The 26,633-nt window shown below is 39.9% G+C and overlaps 1 protein-coding gene across 3 annotated transcripts; it reads left to right on the forward strand.

The window, feature by feature from the left end:
- Nucleotides 1–15,634: 15,634 nt before the first annotated feature.
- Nucleotides 15,635–26,152, forward strand: myct1a (myc target 1a). 3 transcript variants are annotated; one of them, XM_061929722.2, is made up of 3 exons: nt 15,635–16,641; nt 21,753–21,894; nt 25,450–26,152. In XM_061929722.2, the coding sequence occupies exons 2-3, from the start codon at nt 21,855–21,857 to the stop codon at nt 25,980–25,982; spliced, it is 573 nt and encodes a 190-aa protein (XP_061785706.1). In that variant the 5' UTR covers nt 15,635–16,641; nt 21,753–21,854; the 3' UTR covers nt 25,983–26,152. The 3 variants fall into 3 exon arrangements, with proteins under 3 accessions (XP_061785706.1, XP_061785705.1, XP_061785704.1); XM_061929721.2 differs by having other exon boundaries at nt 21,768–21,894; XM_061929720.2 differs by lacking the exons at nt 15,635–16,641; nt 21,753–21,894 and adding an exon at nt 23,098–23,330.
- The last annotated feature ends 481 nt before the right edge of the window (nt 26,153–26,633 follow it).

Below are 26,633 nucleotides of genomic sequence, written 5' to 3' on the forward strand. Positions count from 1 at the left end.
GACTCCAGCAGCTGTCCACTCCTTCTGAATCTCCCCCACATTTTTGAATGGGTTTTTTTTTCACAATCTTGACCAGGGTGCGGTGATCCCTATCGCTTGTACACTTTTTCTGACCACAGTTTTTCCTTCCCTTTGCCTCTCCATTAATGTGTTTGGACACAGAGCTCTGAGAACAGCCACCCTCTTCAGCAATAACCTTTTGTGTCTTTCCCTCCTTGTGCAATGTGTCGATGGTTGCCTTTTGGACAGCTGTCAAATCTGAAGTCTTCCTCATGTTTGTGTAGGCTTCAGAACTGGACTGAGAGACCATTTAAAGCCCTTTGCAGGTGTTTTGAGTTAATCAGCTGATTAGTTTGTGGCACCAGGTGTCTTCAAAATTTAACCCTTACACAATATTCTAATTTTGTGACACACGGAATTTTGGATTTTCATTTGTTGCCACTTCAAATCATCAAAATTAAATGAAATAAACATTTGAATGCATCAGTCTGTGTGCAATGAATAAATATAATGTACAAGTTACACCTTTTGAATGCAATTACTGAAATAAATCAAGTTTTTCAAAATATTCTAATTTACTGGCTTTTACCTGTATATATATATATATATATATATATATATATATATACATATTTCTATATATACATATATATACACATATATACACACGTATATACATATGTGTGCATGTATATATATATATATATATATATATATATATATATGTATATATGTGTATATATATGTATATGTATATGTGTGTATATATATATATATATATATATATATATATATATATATATATATATATATATATATATATATATATATATATATGTTTTAGAACGTTTTATAGGCGTAATAGCTTGAATCCCCATTACCTGCATTGTTAGCCATCAACTATGGCTCATGTATTTTTAGAATGCATTAAATAATGTAGCCGCTATCAATTGATTCAATTGATTTTGACAATTAATATCAAACTGTCTGCTGTCACGCTCCCCTCAAAAGCACACGCACACAAACAGATACAAAGAGCTGTCTCAGCCCATCCTGATCATGAGCATCACAGCTTCTCAAAACAGAACTCTTAACATCACACATACAGTGATATCAGGGTATAACTACAATAACAAGTGAAACAAAGTTTCATCTATGGAGTTACATCCAGCTGGAAGAAGACGCTGTTGCGCGTTCATAAATGCACTACATCACCATGACGGGACACGTACATATGACAAGCACTGCCTAGATAGATATGGCCTTTTCAAATTTAAATGATCTTTTTCATGGATTACAATGACAATCACAAGTGTTAAGGAAAACTCCATGTTCCAAGATTTTCACACAGTCAAAAAAAGGCGTCATGGAAAAGTCAGCCTGTTTAGTATGAACCTGCCTTCATTCCAAATGTATGCACTTGTCTCTCCTTCTTGCAGGGTAAATGAATACAAATGAAAAAAATGGGCGTAACTTCAAGTGCGTAGAAAAACACTTTTAGGGCACCGCTTGTGCAAAACCAACTTTTCTTACTTACTGGTACCTGTTTTTGTGTATTTAGGATCTATATAAGTCCCGAGAATTTTAAACCAAACCACGGAGGAATTGCATAGATATTTATAAAACAATATTACCTTCAGTCATACTATCTCCAAACTAGTCGTTTCGAATTTGCCCAATTTTTTACGTTTTTCCCAGTTGTGATGTCAGCGGATATCTCCATGTATGGCCTAAATTTACCCGACGAGCTTAGTGCCAGTCTGCCTTTGTAGTGAATAAGCTCCTTCTTTTTCTCTATCCTTCTTGGATAGAGAAAAAGACTATCCAAGAAGGATAGAGCAACATTAATTTGCAACAGCGGAAGATGCATGTACATGCATGTACATGCACATGCATGTACATGCACATGCATCTTCCGCTGTTGCTATTTCTAGTACAAAGTAGTGTGACATGGAAGTGCTTAACACTACAACATGGCTAGCGGGGAAAAAGACACAGTCGAAGTGGAGGCACATAATAAGACCGCCCATAAAACGACGCATCCTGTAGAGAAGGTCAGAAAGTGACTTGAAGATGAAATGTAAAACATAATCTATGCAAAATGTTGACCAAAGAACCACCATTACATGTTATGTAGACCACTAGGAAGTGTAATCATAATATGACCCCTTCAAGTGCAAAGAGGACACTATGTGCCTTAGTGGAACAGTGGAGCTGTCCAAGGTTCTGAATCAAAAAAAGTTTCATTTATTTAGTCTGGTAATGATTTATAAAGCCCAAAAAACAAAGGAAAAATTAATTGAAGGACTTTTCTTTAAATTATTTTCTTAAATTTATGTCAGAGAATTACTACAATTAACAGAAATTTTGCCTCCCTGAAAGCTTGAACCAATCAGAAAAAAACAACAATCTCTGGAAAAAATCCAAACATGATGATGAACAGTGATCGGACTTGTTAGGCATCACTGTGGGAGTACATAGAGAAATGTGAGCAGGTGTGGACCAACACTGGAAAAAAACAACAGAGCCCTTTAGGCCGCAGCCCTCTGGAGTGCTCTGCTGTTTTTTATGAGACAGACTGCAGAGCCTCAGCTGGTTGCTGCTTCCTTAACGGAGAGCCCGGAAGCTCAGTTGAGGTTGAAGAGGTTCAACGTGGGTCAGTGCAGCTACAGCACATCTGTACAGCTGCAAGGCTTAGTGAAAACTAAAGGAACAGCCTTTTTTTTTAGCTTTTAAAGAAAAAAGAAACTACCTAAGGGTGGAAGGGGATTGCTTTTTGTTCACATTGTTCTCATTTTAGCCATAAGATGTTAGGATTCTTAGCAGCTTCATTAATGCTATCAGATGGGTGTAGGTGCACAGCACCACCTTAAGGAGTAGTACTAGTAACACTTTTATTTGAAAGCCCGTGTTTAAAAAAACATGAGGAGGCAGTGGAAATAATGTACCTTTTTAAAAATAAAAAAAAAGAAACATCTGCATCAAGTACTACTGTAGCTCTTCTTGGTGTGTTTTGCCAAAAAGTTTGAGGATTGATTTTAATAGTAATGATTTGGTGGCGATTTGTCCAGAATGTACCCTGCCTTTCGCACGAGTGCATCTAGAATAGGCTCCGTTGAGGCAGAGAGCCAGCAGCTGGTCTCCAGTGCAAACATGGCCATTGCTCACTGGAGGCAGATCCAAAAACACCAAAAACCAGCGCAGAAGTCACAAATGTGCCACCCCTTGTTGGGCAGTACCCAAGGGGCCCAAACCAAAAGGCAAAAAACACATGAAAATAAGAGGGAAACATTAAGAACACAAAGTAGGAAACATTGGGCACAGAGCTCCTGCAACCAGCAGCCACTACAGCAGCGCCATCTTGTGTAGTTAGTTATACATTATCCAGAAGTCTTAGCGGTAGAGTAGAACTAGAAGTGTAGGCCATAATACTAGAGGAGATACGAGTGAGTACGGGTATACTGCAGAGTTGTAAATAAGAAGTTCCTGTGTTGCTGAAAGCTGCTGTTTGTGCGTTATAGAAACAAACAACAAACACAAGGCTGTATGGACACTCCCTGGGCTTGTGGAGGCGAATCTCCACTCATGATAAGAATACTTTGCCTTTTGTGATAGCTTTTATTTTTTTTACCGAATAAATGCCCAATGCAAGACACGATCCTCTCTTTCACTTTTAGCCCCCCTATGTTTGGTCTCTACTTGGGGACGGCGTCGCGCGGTTGGGAGAGTGCACGTGCCAGCAACCTGGTTCGATCCCCAGCTTCTACCACCCTTGCTCCTGATGGGTCTGGGTTAGCGCCTTGCATGGCAGCTCCCGCCATCAGTGTGTGAATGTGTGTGTGAAGGTGTGTGTGAATGGGTGAATGTGGAAATAGGGTCAAAGCGCTTTGAGTACGGTACCTTGAAGGTAGAAAAGCGTTACACAAGTATAACCCATTTACCATTTACTTGCTAGCTTAGGAGACAGATAACAGAAAAGACTCAAAAAGACTCCACTTGAGTTCCATTTAAGAACCATTAATTTGAACCACTGCAAAACTGATCCTACAGAAAAAAAGCACCTCAATTATAACCGCATAAGATGCGCAATTATTTATCTGTGTCTAACAAAATGCTTTTGAAAAAATGGGTTAGCTTGATGCAAATTTACATTGAAAGTCCTATTAGCGATTTTACAAGGCAATTTCCAACATTTCAAAATGTGACAATTAATTAAACTATTATAAATAGACAACTAATTTGTGATCACCTAAACAGCTAAGATATACAGTAATGAGCTTGAAATTATACAGGCCAAAACTTCCTTTTTTTCCATTGTTTTATTTGCTTTTACAATACACAACAAAAAGAAGAGATAAAACAAGGGGAGTGCATATAAGGGTTCTAAAATGACAGCCAATTTTTCCAGTATTTTTCCCTTTTCTTGGAGGTGTATCTTAACAAAGAATGTCGTTTGTTCCATAGTGTAAATATCCCGAATGATATTTTTCCAATACAGCAATTGTTAGGGTTTTTTTTCAGGTCAAAACGTTCTAAGGCTCAACAAAAGGATGGCACAGGACAGACACATTCAACTTACTAAGGACAGTAGACAACGAATAAACTTTGTTGGTCGTTGTGATCATCTACACCAGGGGTATCCAAACTTTTTGACTGGGGGACTGCATTGGGCATAAAATTTGTTTGCCTGGGACCGAAAGCCAACTGCATGCAAAGTAATATAGATGAGTACAACCATATATGAGTACACAATCAGAAATATGCATCCATTTATCTATTTTCTACCGCTCGTCCCGAAGCAGCTAAAATGCACCAAACATAGATAAGCGTGCAGAGAGTGTTTTGCATTTTTCCCATCATCCTTTGTAATGGATTTAAACAGGAGTAATTTTGATTTTTTTCTTTAATGTTGATTGGACGTTTTTTACAATAACCACAAAGTTCAATGAGAAAGTTGGGTTATGTGTGACCAAGTTGATATATATTTTTGTGCCAGTAGACTTTTTTTTTTTTTTACTGCACCATGACTAGGGAAAGTTGTTTGGATTGGGTCATATAAGTAATGATGGGCTGTCTTGCCCTATAAGTACAATTAATGGTTGAGTTACTTTTATTGGCCACCAAATGGCAAATATCCAGCGACCATCAGACTGTTAGCTATCTGTAAATGGTATGAATACACCACCCTAGCTAAATTGCTTTTTGAACTCGTAGTGGGCCAAATTGAAGATGCCGGCGGGCTGTAGTTTGAACGCCCCTGATCTACGACCATGTATTTTTAGTTTACACTGGCTCAACGATAATGTGAGTGCATGTGAATGGTTACGGTCAGAATCCCAGTGGCTCTAAGTGTGTCACTAACAGAGAGAAAAGCAATAGAAGAGCCTTTTTCTGTGTCGCTAATGCATCTTTCTATGCAGTACAACATTAATGGAATGTCCCCGTTAAAGCTATCATGCACTAAATGGACAGCTTTGTTGTTGTTATCCACTAGACAAAGTAATTACGCAGATTGTCGAGCTCTCCACGCTTCTCTCACAGTGTCTTTATGCTCGCCTTTAGAATTGAGCTCTTCTCTTTCAACTGTACAATGCCTCATTTTAAAAGTAAAAAAAAAGCACTTCCTGCCAGACCTTCTAAAGCCCATCTCTCAAAAACACCCTCACAAGGGCACATTCAACCTCACCATACCACTTCACTTAGGCCCCAATATGGAAGTGTGCAAGAGGCGGAAATCCAAATGCCGACCCATTAGCATGGCTAATTACATTTCAGTACTAATCACACACACATTAAAGAGGGAGCTGGGGTTGGGGGGGCACAAGTCAAACTGATTATCTAAACAAGCACCTGGATTCCCTTTTCAGGAGCAGATGTGCTGAGGAGTTGCTGACAAAAAATGTCCAATGTTCATGAAAAGCAGGGTAACAATAGAGTCGTTTAAACAGCTTCCATGAGCACCTGCAGCAAGCACACACATTGGCATGCTCGCATTTTAGCTAAATTAACTGTAAAAATATTTGAATCTACAGAAAAACTAGATTCAGCTTTAAAAAAAACATAATAGCACAATGCGTCTTCTTTCGCTCTCTATGAATGTGCTGATGGGAGTATGTGACCGTTTTAAGCTTGTGTGTGTCTCGCTCAGCGTGAGGCAGAGTGGGTCAGACGGTTTAAGCTCTTTATCCAAGTTCAGCGAGTGGCCCACCAAACAGACACCACTAAGTAAGTGAAAGGACTGGCGTCAGCAGCGTTAACTGAATCACTGTGTCCACTGCAGTAAATTCGGTCAGCGTGGAAGAATACAATCCAGCTAAACTCAAGTCAAATATGAAAACAAAGCTACCTTTTGTCTAATTAGTGCAAGTATTTCAAACTTTTTCTACAGAGGGTCGAAACGGGGGCCACTATGATACATTTTGTAAATTAAAGATATGCTGAATCCAATTTAATGTACATCCGTATAGAGCATGCTAAGCTATTTGGAAAAAAAACATTGTTATTTTAACTTTTGTGTTATAGCGAATACCACCACATTTTTCAGTAATAAGTAATCTAACGTGTTACTATTTCCAAACCAGTGATGAGATTAAAGTTACGTATTCAAAATCACGGTGCGTTACTATTTTGGCATTGCACGCCACAAGTCACATTTTCAGCATGAGGCCATTTCACGTGTAAAGCGGTAATCAGACCAAGGGGCGAAACAATTAGCAAACAGGAAATTGCTTGCGCCCGCAAGATTTCTGGAGACCCCAAAACGTCTCAAAAAACAATAAAGGATAAATAAATGATACTGAATTATTTAATAAATAATACTTAATATATTAATAAATACATTGTCTTCTGTTTAAAACAACTATTTATATATATTTTGTCTACATTTTGCAGTTACAAATACATCAAAATGCTTTATCAGTCATGATTGTTTAAAAAAAAAAAATCACTCCCTTCATTTCCCATGCAATGAACCATTCCGTATTACTGGCATGTGCAGCAAGCAACACAAGAAATAAAAAACAATGGCGGGTGGAGATTGCTGGACATTTTCTAGCTGAAAATATCAACATTATTTTGACTTTTTGTCCGCAATATTAAGGTTAATAGTACACTCTGTGCTGGTGACAAAATGTAACTAGTAAAGTAACTTGTCATTTAAATGAGTTACTTTTAAAATAAAGTAATAAGTAAAGTAACTAAGGTACTTTTTAAAGGGAGTAATCAGTAATTGATTACTTTTACAAAGTAACTGTGGCACACTGGTCATAGGTGACAAAGCAAATAGTTGTTAGAACTCATTTATAATTTATTCATAAAATGTTTAGAACAAGTCAAGAACAAATAAAATCATACTATCTATCCATCCCATATCCTACTATTTTCCAACTATTTCAAGTATGTCTCAGTGGTCTCACAATAGTGTCATAGAAGTGCATTGCCCAATGTTTTTTGTTTTACATACAAACACATGGTTGAAACTGTTGGTACCCTATGCCAAATAATGAAAAGAGCCACTGAAATAATTGCAAACTTGCAAAAGTAATACATATTAGGATATATTTATTAAAACGTACAAATTTGACATTGTTTTTTAATTGTGGTTCAAAAAAACTTTAAATTAAGCACTTAAGCACTTCCTGTAACTCTCAAGCCAGTCAACATATGTTTTGGCCCATTTCTCATGGACAAACTGTTTCAGCTCACTTACGTTTGGTGGGTGGTGATGGATGGTTTTGTGTCATTGTTCTGATGGAGGACCCATGGCCTACGACTGAGACATAGCTTTCTGACACTGGGCAACTAATTTCACTCCAGAATGCCTTGATAGTCTTGAGAGTTCATTGGAACCTGTACGGACACCCTACGTCGGATGTATACATGATGTCATATATCAAATAAAGGAGTTGGTCGGGAGGACACTAACGCTAGCAACATCGGCATTGTTATTAGAGCTAGAGTGCTAACATTACAGTCACATTCAAACAGAAACATCATGGTAGGTTAGCCTATTGCTTGAGGAAAAGCTATATGCTCAAACTTACTGTAGCTGACTATAAGGAGCTCCAAACTTTATTCAAGTAAAAGTTTATACAGTTGGCATCATGCCCATGAATTAAGATTTTTCTTCATGACGTCGTGAAAACCTGAAACTTCAAAGCGAATGTGAATGCCTCTTCTCTCAAATGTGGTACAAACAAGTGAGGGATATTGATATATTTTTCCTCATGTTTGGTGCTTATAAACAGGTTTTAGGAATAGATATTACTGTTAAAATATAGTTACGAAGTCACTTTTGTTATGGGTCACACTTCTACTGCTTCTCCTTCTGTTGCGTGCCCTGACGAGTGCACCGCGGGCCATGACCACGGGCGCTCCCTCTCCGCTGCGAGCGCGCTTCCGCGCGGCTGCAAACGCTCGGCAATCAACGCACCTGTCCGTGATGAGCGATCAGCCTTCATAAGCCAGCGCAACCTGAGATCCGACGCCAGAACGTAGCTTCTCGTACCCAGTACAGTAAGCCCACACGTCTCTAGCTCTCCTGCATGTGCATTCTCTCTCTCTGTGCTCCCTCCCCGTCGTGCTCATCGTCTCTTGTGTTGTGTCGTTCTCCAGCTCCCCGTCGCCCTTCCTTGTCGTCGAGTTGTGTGTCTCGTCACCTTGGACCCCATGTGGATTCCCCCTTGCCTTCCTGGACTTCGACCTCACGCCTGCCTTCTGACCACGACGCCACGCTCCTGTCCTCGACCATCCGCCTGTCCTCCGACGCTCAAGCTTGCCTTGCCCTATTTGGACTTCCGCCTGGATCTCAACACGCACCATCAAAACCCTCTGACAACCACGCTCAGATAAGTCTCTCACTTAGTCACATTTCATCTCTTTGGGTTAATTACACACCGCACTTACATACTAAGTTGTCAATAAACACGCTGACAGCCAACAAAGTCATCGTCTATCTGCCGTCTTCTTTTCCCGCTGTCCCGTCACAACTTTTGCATAATAAGGTACCATTGAACTGCTTTTCATGTCAGCTGAACTGACTATACAAATGCCCTTGGACTTTTGCACAGTACAGAAGGAAAATAAAATATGGGTTTTGAAATCAAATTAAAATAAAAACCATGAAAGGTAGGTACGTTTGCTGAAATGGAGACCTTATCTGGTCAGTTGACCCTTCAGAGATCACCTCTATTTAAAAAGTGCTCTATAGAGTGCCAGAGGCCAAAATTTCTACCATCCAATCACACAATGAAAAAAACTACATGAAGGTGTCTGGGCAGGATAGATAAGAGCAAGTCAAAGTATGAGGGAGTGAGCTTGAATGTGGGTCACCTGCCGGGGTGTCCGAATGCTATCTGTGAGCACATTGTGCTACACGTCCATCAAACCGATTTGGTGCCCCCATCTGACAGACAGCATCAGAGATAGCAGGAAAGAGATTCAGAGGGGAAGTGTATCACTGCATCAGTGTGGCCCAGAGAGGTAATTTTTCCCTCATGCTCACTTCAGTGAACAGATCGATGGCAAAATGTAGTTTGAAAGACACTGACAGTGTGAAGTAGCAGTTAGGGACAAGACTTTTGCAGTTGAATGCTGAAAGATTTTGCCAAGAACGCCAAAGAGTGAACCGAGGCTGTTGGAGACACATTCATGTAATTTTGCTTCATGTTTTTATGTTAAATGTGTACAGGTGGCATTATAGCAGTGTCTATAAAAAAAACAGGTGTAGAGAATCAGGAATGAGGCATCGGGTTGGAGATCATACGTTGATTAAAGGGGCTGTTTGCAACATTTACACAGATGCCTAGAGGGCGCCAACTTTCCAATGTATTTTACGCAAAATATCCTCCTCTCTTAAGGCTTCTCAAACGTAATGATGTAATTTCATACGTACGTGACACATGCATGCACCTGTTTTAGCTAATAATAGCAATTTGGACAGTTAGCGTGAGCTGTTATTCAATGTATAATCTATCATAACAACAACATGACTGCGAATTGTTCGTTGCTTCCCTTGGACTGCCTCTGTATGTGTGCATGCGTTCCCTCTGCGTACGTGTTGACGAGACCAGGTGAGTGACTGCCATAAAAAAACAATCATTTTATTCGGGCCGGTAAAAAATTTTTATTATATAAACTTTGTAATTGTGAAAAATATAGACATTATCAAACAAATGTGTTCTGTTAAACCACTAATGGTAACATAAGCTGGCCGGTGGTGTTCTTGTTATATTGTTTGCTTTAAAAATGTTTACTGTGAGCAAGTTGCAAACAGCCCCTTTAAGGGCTATAAATAACATTTGATTGATTGATTGATTTTTACCACTCGCTCGCCCACACACTCCCACACACTTAATACTGTTTTGCTTTAGAACAGCTTCAGACTTTGTTTATTTCTTGAATCTGTACAGTCATGTTTTTGGTAACTATCCCTATCATTAAATGGTAACCTCACCAGACCATGGATCATCATCTGGACAATTGTTTGTAAGAGCGCGTCACACATGTCGACCACACTCCGTGCTTCAGCGACTGCAGGAGAACAGGATTGTTGCTAGAGCAGGACTGAATGTTGTGTTACAGTGTTAGGAAAATCACTTTAAAAAAATTAATTAATTACAGTTACTTTCCCCAAAAAGTAATTCAATTACTAACGGAATTATTCATTAATGTAATTAATAACTAGTAATTAATGCATTACTTCTTTTTTTACTTTCATACCTGGCGTATGCAGTTGTGAGATGTTTTATTAGAGAAGAGTGTGTGAGAGTATGCCTTTAAAAGGCAGTGCCTGTTGCCAAGTGAAGTGTGATGTCTGCGAGGGTGCGCTCATTGGCTGTTTTAGCTTAGCATTGGTAGTCTGCAGAATGGAAGGATATAGTTGATGACAGCCCCTGTGGGATGTTTTCACTGATAGTCAAACAAGCAATTGAAAGTGCGTCAATGGCTGTCTCTCTCCTTGTCCACAAACGGGCTATTTTAGGATTTTTATTGCTGACGATTGTCACTTTATTGAATGTTCATTATTCCCCTGTAATAGTAATAGCGGTGGCTGCCGATTGCACTAATAAAGAGCTGCATCCTGAAGTGAACGTTCTGGAATTATATAGCTGTCTTGCCAACATCAAAAGTAGTGTGCCACATTACATCAAATGTATCGGTAACTGTGTTGTAACATACAAAAAAAATTAAATTAATTAGTTTACTTGTTACTAGAAAAACTAATGGCATTAATAACGGTGTTATTATGTAACACCGTTTTTCTGAACAGACACATCGAAACATAACAGGAATGCATCTGCTCCACGGTCAAACTGTCGGTGTTTAAAGAAGTTACACAGATAATATTATGACTCAACTCTCTAAAAATGTATTAATGTTTTTCTTTTTTAAATTCTTTTCAGAAAATACCCCTTAGGGAACAGTCTAGGGATGAAAGTAAGTGCTACAGTATGAGCTACCAGCATACATTTCTTGCAGAAAAAGTATTCTTCTAAGGGTAAGTCACCTATAAACAAGCAATTTATACATATTTTTTCAATGAGGGTGCATCCAGTAAAACATCGCACCCAATAGTTAAATAAGTATAACTGACCTTTACAATTCTGCAGGAAGTAATAATGGATTAGATTTATATAGCCCTTTTCTAGACACGCAAAGCGCTTCACAGAGGAGTGAGAACCCATCATTCATTCACACCTGGTGGTGGTAAGCTACATTCATAGCCACAGCTGCCCTGCGCTAGACTGACGGAAGCGTGGCTGCCAGTTTGCGCCTACAGCCCCTCTGACCACCACCTATCATTCATCATTCATTCACCAGTGTGAGTGGCACTGGGGGCAAGGGTGAAGTGTCCTGCCCAAGGACACAACGGCAGCAATTTGGATGGTAAGAGGCCATGCAGCAATATCATGGAAGGGTAGCCTATTTGCCAAGGAAAAATTAAATGATCAAACTCCTGCATCTGTACCTCACTGACAGATATATAGTTGGCAGAGCTACAGGCTTTGTACTTAAGATGTATAGGTTTTTTTATAAAACTGTCCTCTGTGAAATGATGGATGGGTTCATCTAGCAAGGAGTGGGTCAAGAGGAAGGATGTTTTTCCTTCAATGCATCATACAAATCTCTCCATCCATCCATCCATCCATCCATTTACAACAGCTTGTTCCATTCGGGGTCACAGGGGGCTGGAGCCTATCCCAGCTGCATTCAGGCTGAAGGCGGGGTACACCCTGGAAAAGTCGCCACCTCATCGCAGGGCCAACACAGATAGACAACATTCACACTCACATTCACACACTAGGGCCAATTTAGTGTTGCCAATCAATTTATAATGTGCCTTTAAAAACTGTATCATTGAGCTCTTATTTAAAGGGGAACTGCAATCTTTTTGGAATTTTGCCTATCATTTACAATCATTATGAAAGGCATGACGACAGATGGATTTAAAAAAAAATGTTTTGCATTGTAACTTGAAGTCTGCAGTGAGTAATAATCAGTGATGAAGAAAAAAAAAAAGCAAACGTTGTGATGCGTATTTGAAATTAGTGCTCCGCGTATGCTTAAAATGATCAAAATACGGAAATATTAAATGTTATTACATTATATATATACTTACAGCATGTATATACCGTATTTTTCGGACTATAAGTCGCAGTTTTTTTTCATAGTTTGGCCGGGGGTGCGACTTATACTCAGGAGATTTATGTGTGAAATTATTAACACATTACCGTAAAATATCAAATAATATTATTTAGCTCATTCACGTATGAGACTAGACGTATAAGATTTCATCGAATTTAGCGATTAGGAGTGACAGATTGTTTGGTAAACGTATAGCATGTTCTATATGTTAAAGTTAAAAAGTTAAAGTGCCAATGATTGTCACACACACACTAGGTGTGGCAAAATGATTCTCTGCATTTGACCCATCACCCTTGATCACCCCCTGGGAGGTGAGGGGAGCAGTGGGCAGTAGCGGTGGCCGCGCCCGGGAATCATTTTTGGTGATTTAACCCCAAATTCCAACCCTTGAACTGAGTGCCAAGCAGGGAGGTAATGGGTCCCATTTTTATAGTCTTTGGTATGACTCGGCCGGGGTTTGAACTCACAACCTACCCATCTCAGGGCGGACACTCTAATTATAGTTATTTGAATGACTCTTACCATAATATGTTACGTTAACATACCAGGCACGTTCTCAGTTGGTTATTTATGAGTCATATAACGTACACTTATTCAGCCTGTTGTTCACTATTCTTTATTTTAAATTGCCTTTCAAATGTCTATTCTTGGTGTTGGGTTTTATCAAATAAATTTCCCCAAAAAATGCGACTTATACTCCAGTGCGACTTATATATGTTTTTTTCCTTCTTTATTATGCATTTTCGGCCGGTGCGACTTATACTCCGGAGCGACTTATAGTCCGAAAAATTCGGTAAAACCTCAATGGAAGTGTTTGGATGTTTTTTAAGGGCTTTATAGGCAGAATAGAGCGGTTCCCATAGGCTCCATTGTAAGCGGACATTTGATCACATTTATTTAATATTTAGAATGCAAAAAAATTAATAACATACATCGTCAAGTTTCTCAGAATTATTGTGAACGATAGGCAAAACATTCCAAAAAAAGTGCAGTTCCCCTTTTAAGGACAAATAACAAAAAATAATACAATATTTGGATACAATATTCTCAAATAGTTTGGTGGGCCCCCTGGGGGAATGTGGTGCGATGCCAGGGAGGCACCTGTGATCTTGGAGAGCATGCTTTTTTTTGCTGTACTAAAATATGACAAAGTGTATGTAGTGCTTGGCTTCACTGTGACTACGGTGGGAAACGAGGAAAGATGTGTAGTTTTCTTTAAGGGTAATAAGCATACAATGTTATGTAGCGGTGTACTTATAACTAATTATAAAGTTTGAGCTTTTCTCTCTGGCACTCATCGAGGGTAGACGCTCCCCTTTCCTCTCCCTTATCTCTCCTGCTTGCTTCTTTGTCTTGTCTTAACTTTCTTGTTGCCTCTTTTTGCACTGCTCTCCAAATCTAAACATTGGAACTATTTAACTGGCCTCAACGAAATTGACAAGATCTTGGGTTTGGGGGAACCTGCTTGTCGTGACGAAGCGGTTGTTGCTGGACACACGACGGACTCTTGGGAGAAGAAGGAGTGCCGCGTGCCTGGCGACCCTTTTCTGTCGAGGACGTGAAGATATCCACCTATTCGGAATGATGACAACAGAACATCTGCTGATTGGAGTAAGCGTTACTCTGGTTTGTCGACAAATTGGAAGTTGCTGGCAGTCTTCAAAGTAGCCCAAAGCGGCCACAAATGATTGGAGGATGCGGGAAGAACTGTGGAAACTCTTGTGATTTTGGATCACATCGGACTGTCTGCCCCGCAGTTTTTGAGGACCAGTCATAGACAATTTAGAGTGAAAAGCACATTTTATTTTCACTCGAATACAAAACATTCTAACTTGGATTGTTTCCCTGGCGTCGAGACTCTCCCGAAGGACACTGCAGCGAAGACACAATAAACTCCCTTCTTGTCTCTCATGGACACACACCTGTTGTTGTTGACTTTGGACTAGCGACTGCACAAACATCAAGGCCGCGGAACAGAGACACACTACGGGCTTATACACACACATGCAACCACAAAAATATACGCCACACATACACACCCCACCCCCCCAACCCAACGCCCTCGACGCAAATCCCATAGGGGTGATGAATGGATGGTCAGCGCCTGAGAGCTGCGGCCTACCATCATGACCTCGCACTCCCTTCCCTCTGTTGCTAGATATCTCGAGATGTACGTTGTAATATGTATATGTGCTTTGCTATGGAGGTTTTTTGCCACACCAGACTGTCTCTCTAGATTGTATTTTTTTACTCATCCTTCCCCAGAGTTTGACCTTTTTCCCATCTTTTACAGGGCGCCTTGTGGCGGCCCATCAGCGTTCCTGTTCTGTAACCCTGTACACTGTTTGTTTTGTCTAATCTTGAACGGGTTTGTGCTGAAAACAAAGTTATGTTGTACTTGTACAATGACAATAAAGACCTATCTATCTGTAGTGGCGGTGGAGAGTTGGGTGGACACCACATATTTTCTTATTCCTAAAGCGGGCGTAATAAAAAAACAATTGAGAAGCACTACCCAAAGTGAGGGCAGCACGGTGGAACAGGGTTTAGAGAGTGTGCCTCACAATAAGAAGGTCCTGGGTTTGATCCCTTGGCTCAGGGTCTTTCTGTGTGGAGTTTGCGTGTTCTCCCCGTGACTGCGTGGGTTCCCATAAGGGTACTACGGCTTCTCCACAACTTTTTTGTGCATCTTTAGTTATTTTTCCTCACTCCTTTTTGAGTGTGCATTGGAGTCCTATTGCGGCATTGCCGATCGTAACATCATCCCTTCAATGGCTGCCAAGTTTAGGCTTAAAATCTGATAAAGCAGCATGAAATGCCAATGAGACACTTCACAATGGAATCAATCACACATGCTGCTCGATCACGGAAGTGGAGCCACACGTAGCCAATGAGCCCTTTGAGAATCTGTGTTGGATGTCATGTGACTGCTTTTATGAAGATGAGCTTGCTGCTCTTTACGCGTCCTATCATAGCGCCACAGGTCCGAGGCTACAAGGCTTCTTAATTTTAATGACTTTCAAAGGCTTCAGTTTAACCACTCGGCTAAACACTCCCAGCGGAACAATCAAGGCCTAAAAGACGCATCACAGCTTTTTTGGTTGTCTGTTCCGCTGCCTCAGCTCGACGATGAATCGGTGGTGTTCGAAAAACCAAACAGGAAGCTGGCACGGCTCAAGGTGACCGTCTGCTAGGGCCTTCTTTGGCTGCGGCCGAAGCGTCGCGTCGCCCCTGGCAACCGGATGGCAAACTTGGCTGCAGGCCAAACGGAGGATCAGCGCCAGTTCTACCAACAATCAGAAGCTTAAGAATTTGGCAAGTGGATGCTGTCTTCGTCCCCTGCCTCATTTTCTTGTTGTTGTCTTTTTTCCTGCCAAGGAAGTTGTAATTTCTGATTGTATTGTTTGGTACCAGTATTACGCAAGTATTACTTACTAGTTTGAAGCTCCTATCAATGATTAATTTACACCTTTGCTGCCCTATTATTGTGTAAGGAGCCATACTGTACTTAAGTTAAGCAAGGGCCCTGTATGCTAACTATCACAAAACCTACAATTGTAGGGCTGTAGACAACAACATATACCCCATACTGCAATTGTTTATGATACTGCATCATGAAATCTTCAAATTCTTCAAATTCAAACCTGGCAGTATTGCTGTATTATCGACACATGTTTGTTTGTCTAAGCCAGTAGTTCTGAATTATTTTCTATCACAATACCACAATATTTGGTACACACTTTTAGGGCCCTGACAAACACGTGTGTAAAATCTGAGCAAGATTGCTTAAAAAACATTGCCATCATCAAGCAAAACATTTTTGCTAGGACACAGGGAGCACTTGGCAACTAACTGTCTGTAAGTCATTGACTATTTGTCTAAGGATTATCAAACTTTGAGAATATCAGTATCTACATCCATGACCATCTGACAAAATGCAACGCTGACATTGCCAAGGAGGCACAGGACATTAAATTTACCATCAAGAAGAAGAAGGTAAGAAACTTGACAAATATTCAAAATGACACCATCTCGACTAAAGGCAACAAAAGACATAACTCACAGCTAAAGTCAACAACAACAACTCTACATTAGTAACATCCATCCAGCCATCTATTTTTTACCGCTTGTCCCTTCGGAGTCGCGGGGGGTGCTGGAGCCTATGATAAATTATGAAAAATCCTATATATTCAGTAAAGCATAATATTTATTGACAATTATAAGTAAGTTCTTATCATGTATTTTTTCCCCAACACCTTCCTTTCTTTCACACATGGAAGTGAACTTAATGTAAACATGTAAAAGTTATGTTGTGAATGCATTATCAGTAAAACATATAGAGAAGGGGTAGGATTAAATATGAGCTTTGCTTCTTCCTACTCCTTTTTAGGTATGTTGAAATATGCAAATGTAACCACATGAGGTTCCCTAATGTAACTTGTTAAAAACATGTCTGCAAACATAATAACAATATATACTTCCAATGCATTTTTAGTACAAACCGTGGGGGTGCCACAAATGTCAATTTGACATGACTGTACCCAGCAGGCACAGGACATTAAAACAACGTTGAGAACTTGTTGAATTTGGTCTTGACGTTGAGCAAATTAAACATAATGTTGAAACAACAAGCTTCTTAAACGACGTTTAATCAACGTTGGGTTCTGACGTTGATTCGAACTTTGAATTTTGGTAATGATAAATGGTTGTACTTGTATAGCGCTTTTCTACCTTCAAGGTACTCAAAGCGCTTTGACACTACTTCCACATTTACCCATTCACACACACATTCACACACTGATGGAGGGAGCTGCCATGCAAGGCGCTAACCAGCACCCATCAGGAGCAAGGGTGAAGTTTAAGTTTAATTTCCCAACCAATATTCTACAACACAAACACAACGTCGAAACAACATGCTTTTTGACAACGTTTATTCAATGTCAGGTTGTGACAATGATTTGACCTTTGAAATGTGGTCATTTCCCAACCAACAACGTGGATGCAACGTTGGACATCAATGTTGTCTCAGTTTACAAATACGACTATTTCACAACGTTGTTTCTAAGTCAGTTTTAAAGGACAAGTATGTATAATCAATGTTGTATCAATGTCTTGTGCCTGCATGGTATGTTGTTGTTGAAATAGCTTATAGATATGCTCATGTCCGTTGCCCCTGCCTTTCCCCTCTACTCCACATCTGCCAGCACAGCAAACAGCACTTGCAGTGGATTATAAAAATAAAAAAAATCAGACAACGCTGCAGAATTTCTTTTAACATAGTCACTCTGCTTTGCACAACAAGCCTCCAAAGCAGAGAACCCTATTTTGCTGATAGCTACAGTGGAGCCAAACAAACTTAATCTGCTTGACAGGCAGGCAGACGTTGTTCAGAGCCGGCCGGCGGGAATCGAACGCCTATGCCACCCGTTGGGGAGAAATTGAAAATAGGAGAAACAGTGCATACCTTTTCACATGAACAAAAAACCAAATAAAAAACAAAACAGGCACATTCCTCAGCATATGGAGGAGTTCAGGCTGGGAGGTGTTCAAAGTGGCCTCGCCAATCTCCGCCATATGGTGTCACTAATTGCTGTGTTTCAGTGCAGAGAGGTACACCAAAAGAGACAGTTGAAGGGAGAAATAAAGGGTGGCCTGGGGACAGGGAGAAATCTCAAAACTGGGACAGAAAGTTGTGATTGTTTTATGTTGCATACGATGATCGCTGGCAGCTTCTAAAAAAAAAAAGCCTGGGGGGAGTACATAGCTCATTTGATGCTATTTGCTGAAATGTTCAACATTGGCTAGATTTTCCGAACTTCAGGATATGAGTACAGCATGTAAATGTAATCTGTCTTAACGGATGTTAAATGACATACAAATGATACATATGAATGTATGCTTTTCCCAGGAGGACACTAACACATTAACCAGGAACAACACTGGTTCTATTTATATCTGTCAAATGAGCATTTAACCACCAAAAGCTAGCCTTGATGATACGAAATTTGAGGGGCACGTGTTAATGTTACTGCAGCATCTTTGATTTTTAACGACAAGTCTTAACTGATCACATGTTTGATAAACGTTTGATTGATCTTACATGATCACCTTGACCAAAGAGCATGATGAGTACACCTGTACGATCTCAGCAGATCCAAGTACAGATCTTGTGTTGGATATCATTGGATTATACAGCATGGGTGTTGGACATAATAACACAAAGACACAGTAATCAAATCATGAGAAATTGTGGTAATTAAATATTTACAACACTTGGATACATGTTTCCTAAGGCTAATTGGGTAATTATGTAAGACATGTTTAGGAACAGGCCACACTCACTCAAGGAGGGCCTGAATTATTTACTATTTATTTCATTTGGCGACCTAAACGAGGCTCCCATGTGGATGAGGATGCTTGATAAACAAGGTGCTGCTTAAAAAAGAAAAATTAGTTGGTCTACACATATCCTGCTCAAAAAATGCAACGTCTTAACATCTTAATCAAAAGTATCACACCGGTCTCTGAACAAGAGAGGAAAAGCTAACGTCTAAACTTAGAAGAGATCAATGTGTGATGCAGAGCTTGCACCCACACACCTCCAAACAGTCATGGCTGCTGATGCACTTGTCAGCTGTGACACACACATACACAACTCACAAGAGCCACTGAGAGAAGCCATATTGAAAACATCAGCCCCCAGCATCACCTGACTTTACTGTTAGCTTTGCTGACGTCATCAGCTCTCATTCAGATTTTGCCATGTTGGAACGCAAAAATGAAGTCTATAAAGAAAGAGTGCTCATGTGAGCCAGTCTTACATTAAACACTGCACAGCCCTCATGGTTACACAGTTCCTTTTCTACGCTTTGTGGTTTTCTATGGACTTTCTACAAAATGTAATATAGGATAATTCAAGGGTGTCCAAAATGCAGCCTGGAAGCCATTTGAGGCCCGCAGCTACATTTTTATTGGCCCGGGACACATTCTTTAGACAAAATAAACACGTCCTAGATTAGAACATTACACCTACCCTAAGCAAAAAAATAGATCTGGCCCAAACACCCCCAAAAGTTGGACCTGACAACCAAAATGGCTGATGACCTGTTTGATTTAGTGTATATATTATGGATAATCTTCATTCGTCTTGCCATGATGAACATGAGTACACATTTCTTTGAAGATATGGTAAGTTTTCGAGTGCACTAAAACACTCACAAAGGTTTTATTTGGCGAGATAGTAATAATAACAGTAAAGAACATTAATATGAAGTACTGAAATATCTCGTGGAGGTTAGATTAGATATTATACTAAATTGCTTTGTTACCTAGAGTATAACACAAAGCTAAGATGTGGATACCGCAGATAGTTTAACATATATTGATTGTCCTATACTGTATTGTTTTAGTATCTTTAATGACAACATGTATCAAAGTGGCCCCCGCATACTTCATATTTTCTGTGCCCTCGCTGAAAAAAGTTTGGACACCCCTGGTATATCTAGTACAAAACCGAAGTCTTCTTTGTTGTCTAATTTAAGATATTAAATCTTTTCCACTAAGCATACGTTCAAATCAACAAAAGTTGGCTGCACCATAAGAAAATTAAATGACAGAGCCAGAGCCAGAGCCCAGACCTAAATTATATCTGTAATGTGTGTGGAAATCAGTAGGAAGGACTGTGCATAAGCTATTCCCACGCTATGTAACAATTTTTTGCATAAGCAAATGTTGTAATTTTTGTTTATTATTCATGATTCAAACAGTTTACATTTTATCTATCAGGCAATATAGCTATCAGGAACAAAATGCAAACACTCAACAAAAGCCAAAGCAACACTGAAGAAAAGACAATCCTTGTGAGTGAAAGCATATCTGAGAATCACCCAAAAATATTCATAGTCCTTGACTAATATATACTGGAACATGATATGAATAAAATAAAACATGCACTTGTGATAAATCCACACTTTGAAAAGGGTGGTGCATTTTTGGTGTTTTTGCATTTCTGCTGTGTCATGCCAATCGCCCAGGTCACCTCTAAAGGCGCTGCAAGTAGAGATGAGTAAGCAATTAACGCTTACCTTGCAGCCTCTGCATCACATTGGCAATGTCATGTGCAGAGTCTCTGTAGTGGTGCAGAGATGCCATGCTGCGCGTCCTCCGGTCGGTCGCCTGTGTTGTCTTAACCCAGCATTACTCTAACCGAGAAAATATAAATTATTTTTAGTTGTCCATATCTAGTTCGTCCCTGTTGGAGAAATAGTCTACCTCACTCAGAGAGGCTCCTCCTCCCCTGATGGTGATGTCAATGTGCACTCACACTGCAGGCATGACAGCTTTTTGGTTTGCATGCACTGCCACCTGCTGTCTAAGCAGAGAGGATGTTAGATTTTCTCTTCCATCAGGACCTATGGGGCACCAGGTAACATTGCCTGCCTTTACTATTGTGATGCACTCATTGAAACAATATAAATATTAGATCATATTTAATCATAAGTGTTTTATTACCTTCACTTCACTGATTGCCTCGAAGAAATGATGTGGTTCTACTCAATGTAACGCGCTTTGGGTGACTAGAAAAGCATTATATGAAATCGTATACATTACTTTGAGTGGTGTCCCTTTTAACTCAACTTACCAAAAAGGCGTTCCGTTCCTTTTATTTAAAGGGTTAGTACGCCGCCTTTGTAGAATTTCACAAGATGAACATTTCAAAAAGAGTTCATCCTGCAAATAAAATACTAACACAAACATTTTGTAGACCAATTGTAATTAATATTAACATTTTACTGCCCGAATGCAGCTGAGAAAGTCTCCTGCACCCCCCGCGACACCGAAAGTGACAAGCAGTAGAAAATGGATGGATGGATTTCAAAGCAGTTATTAATCATTATTTAATTATTTATGCATAAATATGTGGTTATCATTTAATTATTAATTTACATACATTATTATCAAGTTTTACATCTAAATAAAGATTACGACATTTTAATTGTTTGCGTAAAAAAAGTACTATCTATAAACAGTGTCAATATGAGAGCATTTCATATTCAAATGCAAAAGGGAACATGTTTTGTATTTGTGATATTGAAATTTATATTGAGGTGGTACCTCTGCAGTGAGGCGAGACCATCCATTCCTATGCACTCCAATGCAGCGAGGCTCAGGGTGACCGCTACCATTGACAGCCCCTCAGGACCAAACAGATGCAGCCAAGGAGAGAAGAGACACTTCACTGCAGCAGAGGTAAAGCACAAGGCGGGGGTCAACAAATTAAGGAATGTGTTATACTGACGTCAAACGTTGCTCAGAGTTGAGTGCAAAGCATGCTGCTGCCATCTTAATCTCCCTGCCGCATAGTCAGCGTTTTGCGAAAAGCTTATTAGAAAGTTGAGTGATGAAATTGACTTGATGCCTAATTGAGCTCTCCTCTCAACTACCTGCAGGAACGCTAAGAACATTCACAGATAAAAGAAATTTACAATCAATCCATTCATTGATTGTTGTTTTCATACACAAAACAAATTCAACACAAAGCGCCCTACAGTCTTAAAAACAATGCCTCGATGACCTACCTCCCCCCATCATGTCACATACACAGGCAGACACGCACACTCAAAAACATGCACACACACACACACACACACACACACACATATATGAATGCATGACTGAGTACAGAGGAGCCAAGTGAGGAAACACCCATTACAGGAGCCGTCTGCACTGAGAGGTCACCTGACCACGGCCACCAGGACGCTGACAAAAAGCCCCCCAGCGTCTACATCCCTCATCACTGTGAGATAGTACACATTAGTAGAGAAACAAACGCTTGGTTCTGCGGCTTTAAATGAAAACTGGGCTATGTTCATACCAAGGTGGTTACATGTGCGTTCCCCTCTGTTTGCGTTGATAGATTTCAGATGGAGAGGATTACTCACAATGCTGACTATGCAGGTAGTGTTGATGAATTGATATAAAATGCATTTCATAGCCACAGTATTCCAGAGCTCCATGTCAGTCTTATCAAAATAAATGTTTTACTGGTTGCACAGAGAAAGGGCCAGACGACCACTGACCTGGCAGACGTTGTGGAAAATGTGAGATTTTTGGCTAGAGAACAAAAAAACTGCTAATGTCCAAAACTCAGGCACTCCATTACTAACTACAGCGCCATAATTTTGGTATTTTATTTAATATCTAATGTTGACTCGTTTACTTTCACACTATTAACGTGTATCAACCCAGAGGAAACGATGGTAGAGGAAGTGAGTAAAGTAAACCCTACTTCTCCCCAACGCCAGGATCTCTGTCCTGCATAGATAAGCCCCTCCAAGAGCTCATTTCAGGCAGGAAACGTGACAGTTGAGTTTTTCCGCTACCATAAACAAGACAAGCCAAAAGAGTTTAGCAAACAGTCCACCAGCACCTCTGGGACTGTTCTCTATGAGGGAGACTGACTGACATACAGGGAGAGAGAGAGAGAGAGAGAGTGAGGGGAGGAGAGTCTGAGAAGGGAGAGAACAGGAAAGAAAGTCTGCAGAAAGACAGGGAAATCCATTAGATATAAAAAACGAGGGTAAAAGTAAGGGGGGGGAAGAAGTTCTCTGATGACACTGCAGGAAAAGTCATGGCTGTAAACAACACACATTTCTTTATGGAAATACTTCAGTCATTTGATGCTGGTGAGTTTTTCTAAACTTTTTGTTTCTTTATCATGGGCTGTCATAGGAATTACAAATGTAAAACAATGCTCTTTTCAAAAGACAAGAAATTACTTGCATTTTTTCCCCCACATTTTCTCAATTCCATTTTTTGTGTCCTCAAAACCTACAAAAGCTGAGAAAGTTTCATTTTACTATGACAATGCATTGAGGGCTTTTGTTTTTAATGGCAGGCATCCATTAGGATTTACAGTGCATCAGCAAGGTATCCGCAGTGCTTTACTTTTTCCATAATTTGTTAAGTTACTGCCTTATTCCAAAATTTAATTAATTAATTTTTGTCCTCAAATTTCTAAAGACAATACCTCATAATGACAATGTGAAAAGTATTTTTTTTAAATTTAGCAAATGTATTAAAAATTAAAAAAAATAAAAATCATATGTACATTAGTATTTACAGCCTCTGCTCAATACTTTGTTGATGCACGGTTGGCAGCAATTGTAGCCTCAAGTCTTTTTGAATTTGATGCCACAAGCTCGGCACACCTATCTTTGGGCAGTTTTGTCCATTCCGCTTTGCAGCACCTCTCAAGCTCCATCAGGTTGGATGGAAAGTGTTGGTTTTCATCCAGGATGTTTCTGTACAATGCTGCATTCATCTTAGTCTAGTCAGGGAGGTGACCAAGAACCTGATGGTCACTCTGTCAGAACTACAGCATTCCTCTGTGGAGAGAGGAGAACTTTCCAGAAGAACAACCATCTCTACAGCAAACCACCAATCAGGCCTGTATGGTATAGTGGCCAGATGGAAGCCATTTCTGAGTAAAAAGTTAGCCAACATGCACCTAAAAGGCTCTCAGACCAATAGAAACAAAATTATCTGGTCTGATGAGACAAAAATGTAACTATTTGGCATGAACACCAGGCATCATGTTTGGAGGAAACCAGGCACCGCTCATCACCAGGCCAATAACATCCCTACAGTTAAGCATGGTGGTGGCAGCATCATGCTGTGGAGATGTTTTTCAGCAGCAGGAACTGGGAGACGAGTTAGGATCGAGGGAATGATGAATTCAGCAATACACAAAGACATCCTGGATGAAAACCAACGCTTCTCATCAAACCTGATGAAGCTTGGGTGGTGCTGAAAAGAGAAATGGGCAAAGAGGAATGGGCGAAACTGCCCAAAGATCGGTGTGCCAAGCTTGTGGCATCGTATTCAAAATAATTGAGGCTGTAATTGCGGCCAAAGGTGCATCAACAAAGCATTAGGCAAAGGCTGTGAATACTTATGTATGCAATTTATTTTGTTTTTAATAGATTAGAATTTTTCTGAAAACTATTTTTTCACATTGTCATTATAGGATATTGTCTGCAGAATTTTGAGGACACAATTTATTTATTAAATATTGGAATAAGGCTGAAACATTACAAAATGTGGAATAAGTGAAGGGCTGTGAATACTTCTGGATGCACTGTAACCACTGCGTTCCTTTGACTGTCTCTAGTAGTTATACGCAGAAGCAACAAAAACAACTTGTATTTATTTTCACTGGAGGACTTAAATACAAACAGTTTGTTGCTATCCTCCTGACAACCAGTGTCCTCTGCAGTGGACATTTGTGTTTTACATTAAAAGGCAATTTTTGTCCTCAAAATTAGTAACTGTATTACCCATACTCCATTTAAATAGACAAAAAAAACAAGGTCCCCCGCAAACGATGCTGGTTGCCGAAATGGATATGTCATAATGCCAGAAGGATGATGTTCGCTAGCCTCCAATGTTTTGAATCACTTTGACTTTTCAGACCCAAATTTGTTCTTTTAAAGTACCTCTTTTCTCCCCTAAAGTGCTCCTAAAGATTAAAGCATTTATAAATTAATCATACTATGGAAAAATAATGTGATTGTTGGACAGAGAGGATTCCAGTGAACTTTAAGAGAAGTGCAGCAGCAAGATCATTTTTTAACTTTATTCAGCTATATGTTAGGAACAAAGTGGGTCAATTTTGAGTTCCTACAGTGAGAAAGGGGACCAAAACTTGATGAGTTAGTCCATATAAAAGGATCTAGATGGGCCCTGGGGAAGACTCACTGTGCCCACTTTGAACACCCCTAATCTCAATGTCTTCTTTCGCAGTCCCTCTGATCATAGCGTTCTGTGTTTCTGTGGCTGTGGGTCTGGTCTTGGGCGCTCTGGTCTATGTGATCCTCACATGGTTTTCCCGACGAAGAGCTGGCTCTGCCAGAATCACGAGCTGCCCCCTTCGCCAGTCCCGTACATGCCCTAGAAACTACCCGGGCTTCAACCGCAACAGCAGCAGCCACGACCGGCGAAGCAACAACAGCTTGGTCAGCGCCGCGTACACCTTCTACCGCCAGACCTCAAACCCGGATTCCCTCGACCCGCTGGGGTACAAGTCTAGCTTCAGGGCGTCAACCTTCCATCCTCTTCTCCACTGTAGCCAAATTGCCAGGGAGGCGGAAGAGGGAAGTCAGGCGTCGTTGCCCCGCACGCCCACCCTGACAATCACTACCAACTCAGCTCACTCAGCTGCCACTCCACCCAGACCCCACTCTTTTTGGGGGGACAGCGGGGATTTCCAAGCAACACAGACCCCCCCTCCTGCTTACGAAAGTATCATTAAAGCTTATCAGGAGACTCATACCTAGGATGCAAATGAAATGAAATCCAAAGACAAAAGCTGCTGATCATAGCACACAAAAAAAAAAAACTTTTTAAAAAAGAATGACAAATGTCACCCATATCTTAAGTACCACCAACAAGTAAAGTTTTTTACTATGCAAATTGTCACCTGGGCTTTAATAAACAATCCAGACCATTTTGGTATTTTAAAAATGTTTGAAAAAGCAGCAAAGAAGACTTTTGGACTGTGTGCTGTTATGAGCTCAGTTCTGTTAAGATGTGAATGTAACTTTGTTAAATTGATGTAATAAACTGTAGCTTATATTCAAGTATGACAATGCATATTGTGTGTGTGTGTGGATATATATATATATATATATATATATATATATATATATATACATAAATATCTGTGTGTGTAGAAAGTATTTACAGCGTTTCACTTTTTCCACATTTAGTTATGTTACAGCCTTATTTCAAAATGGAGTAAATTCATTTTTGTCCTAAAAAATTCAACAGACAATACCCCAAAATGACAATGTGAAAACGTTTTTTTTAATTGCAATAAAAAAATTAAAAAAATTTAAATCACATGTACTACATAAGTATCCACAGCATTTGCTCAATACTTAGAGCAAAGGGTGCACCTTTGGCAGTAATTACAGCCTAAAGTCTTT

Source organism: Nerophis lumbriciformis, linkage group LG34 (genome assembly GCF_033978685.3).
Source record: "Nerophis lumbriciformis linkage group LG34, RoL_Nlum_v2.1, whole genome shotgun sequence".
Lineage (NCBI taxonomy): Eukaryota > Metazoa > Chordata > Actinopteri > Syngnathiformes > Syngnathidae > Nerophis > Nerophis lumbriciformis.

Excerpts from the sequence above, each read along its gene's own strand:
- myct1a (XM_061929720.2), top strand. The coding sequence starts at position 23,276 with ATGGCTGTAAACAACACACATTTCTTTATGGAAATACTTCAGTCATTT. Across the intron at positions 23,331-25,449 it reads ACTTCAGTCATTTGATGCTG|TCCCTCTGATCATAGCGTTC; the intron begins GTGAGTTTTTCT and ends CTTCTTTCGCAG.